Source organism: Anabrus simplex, chromosome 6 (genome assembly GCF_040414725.1).
Source record: "Anabrus simplex isolate iqAnaSimp1 chromosome 6, ASM4041472v1, whole genome shotgun sequence".
Classification (NCBI taxonomy): Eukaryota; Metazoa; Arthropoda; class Insecta; order Orthoptera; family Tettigoniidae; genus Anabrus; species Anabrus simplex.
In genome coordinates, this window is record NC_090270.1 from 265,726,208 (window position 1) to 265,740,319 (window position 14,112).

General features: G+C 39.6%; 1 protein-coding gene across 1 annotated transcript in view; it reads left to right on the forward strand.

Annotated features, from left to right (window-relative positions):
- Positions 1 to 14,112, forward strand: part of U2af50 (U2 small nuclear riboprotein auxiliary factor 50) — a 141,792-nt gene that overhangs the window by 38,909 nt on the left and 88,771 nt on the right. Inside the window, exons 3-5 of the mRNA XM_067150399.2 lie at positions 12,878 to 12,990; positions 13,066 to 13,197; positions 13,287 to 13,399. Of these exons, the coding sequence (XP_067006500.2) occupies positions 12,878 to 12,990; positions 13,066 to 13,197; positions 13,287 to 13,399 (358 nt within the window). The remainder of the gene's footprint in view (positions 1 to 12,877; positions 12,991 to 13,065; positions 13,198 to 13,286; positions 13,400 to 14,112) is intronic.

The following is a 14,112-nucleotide window of genomic DNA, read 5'->3' on the forward strand; positions in this document are numbered from 1 at the left end:
TGCATGAGCAGCCCCAATTCTTTAGTCAACATTTTGTTCACAGGTACACTGTTTAGACAAGATGCTTCCAAGATATGAAAAATGATCAACCTGTTCCTCTGTTGTGTCTTAAGATGGAGATGCTGAACTCAGGAAGAGTTAATCCTGGGGCAGGTTGTGCAAGTACCTTCTTTTTTTTTTTTCCCAAGACCAAAGCGATCACATGCAGTTTTAAAGCAGTTGACTGACTTGTAGTTAAGCAGGTGTTGCAGAGCAGGAGATGCAGTGTCATAGGCATACTGCAGTTTTGTCACTCGGGTAACCAGAGTACGTCTTTGTGAGCAAAATCTTGCCAGATTCAAAAGGCCTCCATCAAAAAGGAAATTTAATCCCCATGCCTAAATTGTTTGCAGATGATTCATGCAGCACAGCAGCCAAGTACAGTGCAAAGAGTGTAGGAGCAAGCACACAGCCTTGTTTCAATCCATGAGTGATTGGGAATGAATCCGATATTGAGTTACTATGAAGAACCTGTCCAGACATGCCATCATGAAGAGCTTGAACCAATTCCACATAACGGTTCAGGACATCCAGAATGTCTCAATACTTTCTACATAGCAGATTTTGGTACTGAGTCGGACTCATTCCAGATCATAGAAAAATAAATACAGAGGCTGCTGTTGCTCTCTGCATTTTTCCTGGAGTTGTCTAACACAGATCATATCTGTTGTGCCTCTGGAATTTTGGAAACAATATTGAGACTCGGGCAAAATCCTCTCTTGAGGTAACTTGGAACCAGTTTAATAGAATTCTCTCATTTTACCTGCAATTGACAAAGGCGATATACCACTGTAGTTCCCACACATACTATGATTGCCTTTCTTGAAGATACTGATGATGGTAGCATTCAAGTCGTCAGGTACTTCTCGAGTTTCCCAAATCAAGAGGATGAGTGTGAAAAGTCCAGGCTTCAAGGGTATATCTCCATTTTGTATAAATTCCAGAGGGATGTTAGCAGGACCAGGAGCCTTTCTTGATTTTAGTTGATTGAGTACTTTGGTGAAGTCTCTGTATGTGGGTGGAACTGCCATCCATGGTTGTTGGGGCTGCTGAGGGACATTACGAAGAGAGTCCTCAGCAACATTGGAGGCACGATTTAGAAACGCAGAGAAATGTTCCTTCCAATGCTCTAAAATTTCTCCATTATCAAAATGGAGTTGTCAGCCTTCTTCAATGACCCCGATGAAGATAGATTTGGACCATGTCATTTATGCCAGCATAGAAGTTTTGCAGGTCACAGGCATCAGAAAGTCTTGCAGTTCTTTAGCTTTTTGTTGCCACCAGTTATTCTTGATTTCCCTAATTTGTGCCTGACATGTTCCTTTAAGTTCCAAGAAATGTGATTTCTTCACATTGAAAGACTGATCTTGAAGATAGGATAGATGGGCTTCCCGTTTGACATTGATCAGACATTTAATTTCTTCATTATTTTTATCAAACCAGTCTTGTCTTTTTTTCCTCAGAAAACCAATTGTTTCCTCAGCTGACTCGGTGATGACCTTCTGAAGCGTGGCCCACTCCTGACTGGATGACTAGCCAGTTTGTTTGAGATTGCATTTCTGTAATCTGTAGCAGTGGATTCAATTTGAAGTTTAGACGAATCAAATTTCTTTCTGGGCAGGTTGTGAATGGATCTTTTTGTTTTCCAACAGATTGAGATTCTCAACCGGCAAAAAAGGAGCTTATGATGATCTGTCCAGCAGTCATCGACGTTTCTTGCGGTCCTTGTAACAAGGGCATCTTTTTTATCACATTGCATGGTGATAATATAGTCAAGGATGTGCCAGTGCTTTGAGCGAGGATGCATCCAAGTGCTCTTCTAGCGATTAGGCAGGCGGAACCGAGTATTAGTAATAGAGTTCCTGTTCAGCACATAAACCAAGGAGCAGTAAACCATTGGCATTACTGTTGCCAAGTCCATGTTTTCCCATCACATTGACCCATAATTGGTGATCTTTACCAACTCGCATTGAAATTGCCAAGAGTAGTATTGCTTCACTTACAACTTTCGTTGCTGTTTTCCTCTTCCGGTCCTGCATATGTGGAGATGAGTCTCATAGATTTGGCTCCTGAGAGTGGGATTCGGAGAGTCGTAATTCTTTCGCTGACAGCATTTGGAATTAGCTGATAATCATTCACCAATGTGGTCTTCAAAGCGAATCCAACACCATGAATGAGGTGTTCTCCCTCATCTGTTCCCTTCCAGAAGATTGTGTAGCCTGAGCTGAACTCTGTAAGTTTACCTTCACTGGACAGTCTGGTTTCACTTAAGGCAGCAATATCAATGTTCATTCGTCCAAACTCGTGGGTGACAAGAAGCGCTGTTCTTCTCTCAGGTCTGTTATTGTCTTTCAAATTGAGTAGGGTTCGAACATTCCAGGTTCCTATAATCAAAGTTTTGGTAATCATCGTTTTTCGACCGCATAAGGGGTTACCTGCTAGATGTGGCCTCCCAGCCGGCTGAGTGTGTGATTACCGATGTTTAACCCACATTTTCTAGGGCTTTCCCCATTCAGGGTGGGCAGCGATGATCCTAAATAGGCCTGCCCAAACACAGATGCAGGACCGAATTCCTGAGTAGTCGCGGGGTATCAGAAAGACGACGATCACACCTGCTGCCAACGTGCAGGTCCGAACTAGAGGCTTCCAGTTTCAACCGAAAACCTGCCTCACCATCCTTATTCCATCGCCGTTGGACTTGTATTGAAAGGTGTGACAGGAAAAAGTGCCACAAGCGAGATTTTGTTTAAGGAAGTGTGAAGTGACCCACACACTATGATCTAGGAACTATACCCTGCGGCACAAATGAAATGCGGTGTGTAGGTTCTAGTACCACGACTGCAACGGACTGCCGCAGACTCGAAATGCCATTGAGTTGCACCTTCACGGCCAGTCCGTCTGGCATGATCTCATCCGCCTCCACGACCGTTCAGAACCACAGAAAGGAGGTTCCTCCGTCTGTTTTGCCGTTGGGCCAAAAACCCACATGATGGGTTACAGTGTTATTTCCTACACTGAGGGGACCATCACCCCACCCAAAAGGGGCTCATCCGCTCGAAGCCGCTGGGCCCTATGGTGGGCTTGAGTTATTTACTGCCGCTCGACACTTGGCGTTAGCAGTTTTTACAGTTGGTTGCCAAACCAGCTAACTGTCCTCCTTTCCCATTCTGGAATTGGGACCGGACAATGGTGGAGTTTTGTTCAATAGTAATATGGATAATGGTTTGCATATAGCTTGCAGGAGAACATTCATAACTTGAATAAATAACTTATTCCTTTTTATCAGATGTAGTGATCTATTGTTTAATTTGGTTTGAAGTGATGTCTGAAAAGAAAATATTTGATGTAAATTATTGAGAAAAGAAGGGAAGCTAGGAGATTGAGATTAATATACAGCTATATGAGACTCGCCCCTATATTCCGCGTAAATTGTGTGCCCTTGGCACGGACATCAACACCAGGTTGACTGTTGAGAGGGAGCAGGAGTATAGCTTATGATGGCAGGGGTTGGAGGAGGGATGTGTGAGTGGTGGTGGTGGTGATTATTGTTTTAAGATGAAGTACAACTAGGCAACCATCCTCTATATAACACTAATCAGAGGGAAAAATTGAAGGGATCCGACACTTAGAAAAATGAAGGCATCGGCCAAAGGAAGACAAGGGCCAAGAAGGGCGTGAAACTGAAAGACTCCCTAGGCTTCAATACGTAATACCGTCGGGGTCGGAAAAGAACAAGAGTTGACCAAGGGAGGACGGATAAGAGAGATGAAAGTGAGGAGCTTGGCACAAGTAAGTGAGGGACGTGTGAAGGGGGGGGGGGGGGTAGGTAGGGATGAACTGATTGGCAGGCTTAACATGTTTTTTTTGTTGTTGTTGTTTTTTTTTTTTTTTCATTTATACTTTGCGTATATAGGAATGATTATATCAAGCAGAATATTGTTCTTTTTTTTTTTTTTCATTAATATTATGGTTAGCGTTAAAATACTGTTATAAATGAATGTAACTGTTTTCCAATATGTTGAGCATGGTGCCCTTTTTATCCACTTGAAGCATTGACATGTTCCATGTATCTTACTGAAAAATTACGTCCTGTTTGTCCTATATATATGTACTTTCACAGTTATTGCATTGTAGTTTTGTAGACACCTGATTGAGAAAATTTATTAGTTGATAGTACATGTATTAAAGAAACTGGAAAAGTTGTTATTATTAGTTTTAAAAGCCATTTGTTGGTTATGTTTCTTGAAAATATTAGTAACTGGCAAGATACCCGCGCTTCGCTACGGCTTTAAAATTAAATTTATTATTCAGAGTTTTACATTGTGGAGTCTACTGTCATCCGAGCCTGTAAAATATGTCCTCAGTTTTTTAATCTACCACTTACTTGAACCTCGTAGGGAAGAATTGAATATTTTAAATGATATCTGATTTAACTTTTAGGACTTAAAAGCGACCAACCTGTGAAATTTTGATTTTGTATGTTGAATAGTAATGGAGGAATGAATACCTTTTAAAGGGTGAATGTTTTGAAATATTTCCATCGGATGTAGAAGACCACCCTTCATAAAAAAAAAAAAAAAGTTATGTTCGTGCCTGAAACGGTTTTGGAAGAATGGATATTGTGTTTTTGAGAGTCAACTACCATCTAAACTTCCTAGGGGAGAAATGTTTTGAAGTACAGTATACGTTATTTTACACCTAGGACATAAATGAAGACATTTCTCGTAAAATTACAACTTTGTACACAAAACTGTTTACGGAGCTAACCTCATTTGACACTTAAGCGGTGGAACGTTTAAAAATATTTCCTATTTCACACTTACGTTTTAAATATATACCGCTATCTGGAATTTTGGCTTCGTATGTTCAACCGTTTCGGAGGTAGGAATCAATATATTTATTTTCGGATCTAACCCCCATTTAACACTGAGGGCTGAAATTTGTTTCAAACCTTCTGTTATTTAACACCTAGGATATCATTTGACATTTGAACTTCATAATTCTAAGGGTTCCATATAAACGTATATTTTTGTCATTCCTCATCCCCCGGTCAAAATCCCTTAGCAGTGTATTGTTTTATGTCCACTTCTTATTTGTATCCTCATAAAAAGAATTAAACTCCTTTTACACCCTCCTTAAGTTGATTCTCTTCTTCCTCCCACCAAAAATGCGTGTTTATTTTTAAAGAAGATCCTTTGTTTTTGCAATATAAGTATCCTCATACAAAGAATTAAACTCATTTTTCAATTCATTTAGCTGCCCTTAATTGGATTTTCCTAAAACAAAAGAAGGCATGTTTGTTTATTTTTAAAGAAGATTCCAAATACAAATGTTCGTGTCTGTAACATCTTCAGTTTTTGAGATCTAAGTATCCTCATAAAAATAATTCAACCCCTTTTCAGTCCTTTTTCACCCCATTTAAGTGATATTTACGAAAACAAAAAAGTGTTTCTTTATTTTAAAAGATTCCAAATACCAAATTCATGTCTGTAATATTTTTATATTTTGAGTTACCAGTATCCTAATAAAAATAGTTCTACCCTTTTTTCAGTCCTTTCTACCCTCCCCCCAAGTGAGTTTTCAGAAAACAAGAAAAGTGTTCATTTATATTTAAAAGAGATTAAAAATACCAATTTCCACGCCTGTAACATGTTACGTTTGTAAGATATACTCCTTTTAAAAATTCACCCCCTTTGTCACTCCTGTTTACCTCTCCTAGAGCAGATTTTCCAAAAACAAAAGCAGAAATACGTGTTCCTTTACTTTTAAAGGAGATTCCTAATAGGCTACCAATTTTCATGTCTGTAACATCTTCAGTTTTTGAGTCCACATAAAAAGAATTCAACCCCTTTTTAAGTCCTTTTTACTAAAAACAAATACGTGTTACTTTTATTTTTAAAAGAGATCAAAAATACAAAGTTTCACGTCTGTCTTTTAGTTGTGTTGATGATTTTATCAATAAATTGTGCATTATACCCGTTTGATTTAACTGTTGATCATATAACATTTAGTTCATTTTGAAGGTCTCTTTTGGATAAGGGGATGGTGAATGCTCTATTTACCATACTATAGTATGCTGCCTTTTTATGGGATTGGGGATGGAGAGAATCATTTTGGATTGTACTAACTGTTTGAGTTGGTTTTGTAAAGATACGATAAGATAGCTGGTTGAGATGCCTAGTAGCACTTAAATCTAAATAATTTAGATTCTGTTGGGATCCAGATTCCAGTGTAAAATTGATATGCAGATCTAGGGTGTTTAAATTGGATAGCGTATAGGCTGCATTTCCAAGGTCTTGATTTAATATAGCCAGAACATCATCCACATAGTGAGCCCAATTGGTATTATGTAGTTTAATAATATTATTTAGTTTCTTTCTAACTTGAACCTCCTAATGGTGACAAGTGCACACAATTTACGAAGGACATTCACTTCAGTAATGCTTATGTATATACTGCTGGGGCTGTACCTTAATTAAGGCCACGGCCGATTCCTTCCAACTCCTAGGCCTTTCCTATCCCATCGTCGCCATAAGACCTATCTGTGTCGGTGCGACGTAAAGCCCCCCTAGCTAGCAAGCTTATGTATATTATAGACTATGGGTTTAAGATCTTTGGGTATTCTAGATTATTTAAATAAATTTCTGCTAATGTCCCTGAGACTGGTGATCCTATGGCCAAACCGTTCTGTTGGTAAATGACATTAAAATTGAAGTAGTTATTTAGAACCAATTTCAGAATGGACATAAATTCCTGAATTTCTTATATGGATAATTTACTATACTTTCTTCAATTTTTGTATATTATATCTATGGTTTTTTCTATAGGGATACTTGGAAACATGTTTTTAATATCAAAAGAGTGGATTGTATGATCAGGCTGAACGTCAACTAATTCTAATGTGTTTTTAATGGATTTGTTGGCTAGAAACCTGTAATTTTTCTGTAAAAACTGTTGTATGTACTATGAGGTTTTATATAAAGGGCTCGGTCTATAATTAATGATGGGTCTCATGGGGACGTCAGCTTTGTGCATCTTGGGTTGCGCTCTAGCTTTGGAAAGTCCTGGGTTCGTATTGATTAGTTCAGTGGTTTCTTTGTCATTTAAGAAGAAAGTTAGACCTTCACACAATTGTTTTAAGTTCTTTTGAATTATAGTTGTGGGATCTTTTTTATTAATGGTAAAAGTGTTGTCAGAAAAATAGTTGTTTGTTTTATTAATGTATTCCTCTTTATTCACGAAGACGGTTACATTACCTTTGTCGGCTTTGTTTTCTCAGTTTTCTTTTTAAGCTTCAAAACTGAATTAATGGTGTTGGCCTGATTTGTTTGAGAATTGGTATTATGTAGTTGAATAATATTATTTAATTTCTTCCTAACTTGAACCCGCTAACCTCCTCTTGTTGATTGTATGCGCTTGGCACGGTCTTAGTGTCCGTAATACCAATATAAATGGTCCGTTATTGGACACTATACATTTTCCAGCTTTATATTGGTATTATAAATTTGCTCATTCGGAACAAATATTTCAGATTCCCTATGGAAATCGACATCTATATCACTTGGTGTCCATGCCAAGTGCGCGCAATTTACGAGGGACATTCGCTTCAAACCAAACAATAGATCACTACATTTGATGAAAAGTAATACTTATTCAGGTTATGAGTGTTCCCCTTCAAGCTGCATATAAACCTTTACCCTTATTACTATTGAATAAAACATAATTTATAAGTAAAGAGGCTCGTCTATACAGATGGGGAAATGTCAACTCCCAAATCAGCTCAGGAACGTTTGGTTGCTGTAGGAGTGACGACATAAGTCGGCACCAACCGCAGCCGTTTTAATATATCGTTTGGTTTCAATTTTGGATGTGTTGTCGGATTTCATTAATGTTTTAAATTTGGATCGTTGCTGAAGATGACCCAATGTATGTGGGGTCGAAACTAGTCCCAATTATATAGGACACTATACAAGCTAATGGTATTGAACAGGTGGGCCCTTCTCTACCCTTTGATAGTGATCAGTTGTCAGTATGGACCATAATGAAATTCATAACTTATGAAATGAAAGAATCCGCGCAGTTTCAAGAATGTGTGTAACTTTCCATGCCAGTACACACCAAATATCAATGCTTGGATGACGTCATCGATTTCGAGAACTTCTTGCGATCACTTGATGCCAGAACGGGAGTGCGGCAGAGGAAAATCGTGTTTTTTGACCGCTCTGCCGTGAACTGTACAAGCCATCTCCAATCGCTGACCAGGGCATTGTCTGATATGCGATGCAGAAATATAGAAAGATTCTCGTGCAGAAAAGATTGGCATTCTGTAAAAACTGTTGTATGTACTATGAGGTTTTATATAAAGGGCTCGGTCTATAATTAATGATGGGTCTCATGGGGACGTCAGCTTTGTGCATCTTGGGTTGCGCTCTAGCTTTGGAAATGGCTTCACGCAAAATCACAATTCTGGATGCCATGCATTCCTTAAAATCTGCTTGGGCATCAGTAAACGAGACCTCAGTTTGAAACTATTTCCACAAAGCAGACTTCGTTCGTTCAGCAACTGATGGCGTTTAAATGGAAGTAATGGAAAGCACTGGTGATCTGGATGAAGAATGTGACCAGCTTGGGACAGATGAAGACGTGAATTTTGCTGCGTATGTTGAATGTAATGACAATGTTGTCACCTGCGAAGTGCAGACGGTAGGCAAAATTCATGAACAGCTGATGGTCGACCAAGACAGTAACAAGCAAGAACAAGAGGATGAAAATGAAACTGATTATATCTGCGCTGCAGTACCAACGCATTCAACAGCTGTAGAAGCTGTGGATATAGTGCGGCGTTACGTATGAAGTTTGGTCGTGGATGCCAGTGGACTGCATTACCAAACTTGATACTGTTGTATGTAATTTGGAATGAAAGAAGCAGTCTACATTAGAGATGTTTCTTACATGCAAGTGATGATATGTAAATTACTCTGTGTGCTTTTAAACATGTGTTGGTTTATTCTGAATCTAATTCTTGACAATTTTTGTACATTAAATTTTTTTAATGCAAATACAAGCCTATAGTTCCGCTGTTCCAAGACCGTTTTTCCTTGATGTTTTATTATGTTGGTGTTCTTTAAATGTTTTCTTTCTTTCTTTATTTCATTAATTATAATTGTAAACACTTGTTTCTTTGTTTTTATCGTAATTATTTTTACGTTCAAATCTAGCTTTGTTTAATAAGCGTAATTATTTTTAACACTTTCCTCTGACGGTTTTTCTCGGTCCCCACAAAAACTTCGTAATCAGTTTTGATTTGTTACAGACTTTGAATTTCATGTTAAATCTGTATTGATGGTTGAACTTCTTACAAAGTTGTACAAAACTGTTTTAATCCTCCTAGTTAATACTATATATTTTACCTCCAATTAAGACGAAACTTCACACATAAATAGACATGTTATGACCTGGCCAGGGGATCATCCTCAGTAAGCCATGTAAAATGATTTAAAAACATAGGAATCACACAAAATGAAATGTTAATTTAAAAGTTCTTTAAAAAGCATGATGAAAGTTAAAAACTGCAAATTGTTAATCGTTAAAACAGTTTTTTTTTTTCCTTTGGTGTGGTTCAACTGGTATTTGTATACAGTTCTCATCCGTTCTTATTGGTCTGTCACTGATCATCTGGTCAGTCTGGAGAACACCATTTAGGAGGCCTTTTTCCAGAAGGAACACCTAGTGGTCTTGTTTTTTGGGCTGGAGAAAGCTTGCGATACAACCTGGCGATACGGAATTCTCTCCACACTACAGCAGTGGGGATTTTGGGGAAATTTGCCGACGTTTATTGAGAACTTCATGTCCCTCTGGCTCTTTTGAGTCTGAGTAGGGAATACATTTTCTCAATATTACGTTCAGGAAAATGGAGTACCTCAGGGATCGGTCCTGAGTGTCATGCTGTTCGCAATCCCCACCAACAGCGTAGTTCCCGCTGCTGGGCCTGCAGTCATTCCATCGCTGTATGTAGACGATTTAGTTCTACATTACAGCTCCGGAAGGGTGGTGTTTGCTGAGAATCAGCTACAGCAACCTGTTAACAGAGTCAACAGATGGACTCTGCAGCATGGTTTTCGTTTTTAAGCAGCGAAAACTTCAGTTGTACACTTCTATTGATGTCAGCTTGTGCATCCTGAACGACAGCTCCGCTTGCGAAACAGTGTCTTACCAGTACTAGATACCCGCAGATTCTTGGGTCTCCATTTTGATGAGACTAACGTGGCAGCCCCACATCTGTCAGTTAGAGGTTGCCTGCATGAAGAGACTTAACATGCTTAAGTTTCTCAGCAGCACTTTGTGGGGGGGCTGACCGTGTGGTACTGCTGCGTTTTTACACAGCAACACTCCTCTCCCAAATTGATTATGGAAGTGGGGCTTATGGCTCAGCATCAAAATTTATGCTGAGATCCTTTTAGATTCACCATAGTGGAGTAAGGCTGGCAATGGGAGCTTTCCGTACTAGCCCCATTCCCAGCCTGCTCGCTGAAGCTGGAGTTCCATGTTTACGAATAAGGAGGCAGCAGTTAACTCCTCACGGACACTGCAAAAATTCGTGAGATGCCGCTACATCCAAGCTATCAATGCATATTTAGTACCCAATACCACCAGAGGTACAAAGTCCGGCCGAATGCCACACGGCCGGTCGGGTTTCGAATTGATAGCTTGTGTCGTGATTTAAATATAGATATTGGTGGTTGCCTTGAACAAACTTTTAGCAAGAAACCTCCATGGTTAGTTCCACAACCAGATATACGTCTAGATCTACTCCGTGGAGCCAAGGCAAACACAGATTCCTTCATTTATTGGAGGTATTTCCAGGACTTCGTTCACCAATATCCGGCCGCAAAACATATCTTCACACAGATGGTTCTAAAATCGGAAAAAATGTTTTTCGTCACCGATTATATGCACACGAAGATCTCGCTTCCTCGTGTATGTAGCGTGTATACTGCAGAGCTTTATGCCAATCTCAGAAACTCTGCAGTTTGCATTGGGTGACAGAAGAAACCACTTTCTTATGTGTACTGACTCATTAAGCTCTCTGCAGTTCATTGAAACCTGTTTCTCGCAACACCCACTGGTACAGCAGATTCATGTCCTTCTAGCCAGGTTAAGTTATGCTGGCACCGGAATTACTTTCGCGAGGCTTCCAAGCTGTGTTAGGATTGTGGGAAATGAACTTGTGGATGAAGCTGCAAAGAAAGCGGTACTTTAACCTCCAAGACCTATCAATGTACTTGCTAAAGATATTTGTTCTCAGCTACGTCGAACCATCTTGGCGTCCTGAAAATCGGAGTGTCTAGCTATCCGAACACCCAACAAGCTGAGAGCAATTAAGAAGACCACTACCGTGTGGTGGTCCTCTTTCTGGCCTTCACGGAGAGAGGCCATAGTATTGTGTAGGCTGAGGATAGGTCATTAACGATCTACGTACTCTTATCTCCTAAAGAGGGAAGACCACTCGTTGTGTTCTTGTGGTGCCGACTTTACCGTGGCCCACATCCTCTGAGTGCGCCAATCTCTCTGGCCTAAGACGGAGCCTCAGCCTGCAGGAGACACTTGAACGCATACTAGCCGATGATGTGGCTACTGCTGATCTCATCACCCACTTTATGTGCAACAGTGGATTAATCAAGGGTATGTAAATTATAAGTACTGTTACTCAGAGAACGCACATTCCCTTTTGATTCGTTGGTAATTTTTTGGCCTGATTCAATAATTTTTTGTTTTATTTTGTGGTACGTTTCCAAATGTCTTTGTTGAATAAATAATTTTGTTTTATTTGAATTTCTTTTCCTCTAATTTGTTCAGAGAGGATGATTACCTAGTTGTACTTCCTCTTAAAACAAAAATCACCACCACCACCAACGTGACTGGTCTCGCTGTTGACGGTTGCTGGTAATTCCTCCCTCCCTGACTCTTCTCAAGGTCACACGTGCGTTTCAATGCATCCATCGTTCTCTCAAAACTGCTATGCGAAGGTACATCAGGGTTCAAGTTTGAAACTACATGCTGTATAAAAGAGCAAATGTTTTCAATGAATATTTTGCTAATATAGTGACCACTGGCAGGTTAATAGGACTGTGGAATAATGGCGTAATAACTGGGGAAACACGCTAGACAGGGTCGTCTTAACCAGTTTTAACTGTAGTTACCAGAGTGAATTGAGAGTTCTCCAAACAGGAAGCACTGTAAATAATGTTAATGACTGTTCAACCTTACTCAACGAAATTCCCACTAATAGCAATTGCCCAGAATTCTTTAGGGAGATGTAAGAGTGGTCATAATAGAGCAAGCTTTCATTTACTGTACTGTATCCTTCCTGTTGGATGCATTTCCAACTTGACCCCATTCCCATTAAAATATTTTACTTGTCAGAATAAGCTTGTACCTTTAATATTCCTTGCAGAAGAATCTTTCTTAAACTTTTGTACCGGGCGAGTTGGCCGTGCGTGTAGAGGCGCGCGGCTGTGAGCTTGCATCCGGGAGATAGTAGGTTCGAATCCCACTATCGGCAGCCCTGAAAATGGTTTTCCGTGGTTTCCCATTTTCACACCAGGCAAATGCTGGGGCTGTACCTTAATTAAGGCCACGGCCGCTTCCTTCCAACTCCTAGGCCTTTCCTATCCCATCGTCGCCATAAGACCTATCTGTGTCGGTGCGACGTAAAGACCCTAGCAAAAAAAAAAAAAAAACTTTTGTAATCCTTATATTTTATGAAAATACTGCCATATATTTTGTCCTTGACAGTGTCATGTGATGCATATTTTTTTTCCACTCCACAATTATTTAGCTCCCTTGGGAAGAAAGAGAAACGCTCAAGACGCAGGAAACCGTCCTTGTACTGGGATGTCCCACCTCCAGGTTTTGAGCACATCACCCCTCTTCAGTACAAGGCAATGCAAGGTATGTTGAGCTAAAGAATACGTTTGTTCTGTTTGCTGTGATGTGGAGATGTTATTCTTATGTTATTTTTTGCAGCTGCGGGTCAAATTCCTGCTAATATTGTAGCAGATACTCCTCAGGCGGCTGTACCTGTTGTGGGCTCGACCATCACAAGGCAAGCCCGGCGGCTGTATGTTGGAAATATACCTTTTGGGGTCACAGAGGCAAGTTTCTTTCTTTACAGTTGATATTTTGATTGATAGTTGATTTTCTAGTTCTGAAAAGGTTACTTTCTCTTCTCATACTGTTGCAGGAAGAGATGATGGAGTTCTTCAACCAACAGATGCATCTTTCTGGATTGGCTCAAGCTGCTGGCAATCCTGTTTTGGCTTGTCAAATTAACTTGGACAAGAATTTTGCATTTTTAGAGGTTTGTTTTGTGTTAAAATTTCTGTTTATTAACTCCTAAACTGGGTATGACATCTTTAGATGTTCTTGCGTTGGGCTTCTGTGGTGGGTATGGCAACTTTTCCACGAGATCGCGCTGCGTAATGTTTTGTATAGTTACCGCAGGCTCCTAAAATGTATTTGTTTTGGCATCTTGCGTTAAAGTCCCATGCTGCCTTTTTATGTTCAGGAGCATGGATTCCTAACATAAAGCATATCAGCTTGATTGTGGGGGTATTTTGACATTTCCAGAAGCAGAGAGTGATGTTTAGGTATTTCCATCATCATATGATGAGTTGATACATAACTGAAGAAATGGAAAGTGAAGTGAAGCAAGCGATTTGGGTAAACAGTTTTTAATAAAGACAGAGTTATTCCGTAAAGAATGGGGAATTCGAGGATAGTAATTGATTTAGATAACAGTGCTTCAAACAGATTATAAATACTGCGACAGATTACTATTTATTTATATTGGAATTTTAGTTAGTTACGGTATGGTTATGACAAAACAACTGAAATGACATGAAAGCTAACCTGAGTCATCCGTTGGATATGGATGAAGTTTATTACGAAATATGGCAATATATGCTGCAAGGTCAGCCTAGGTCAGTGACAGGATACAAATCATTTGTCGCAGTGACACTGAGTTAGTCGCTTTAATTTGCAGAGGCAACGAGACTACCCGAAAATAGCAAG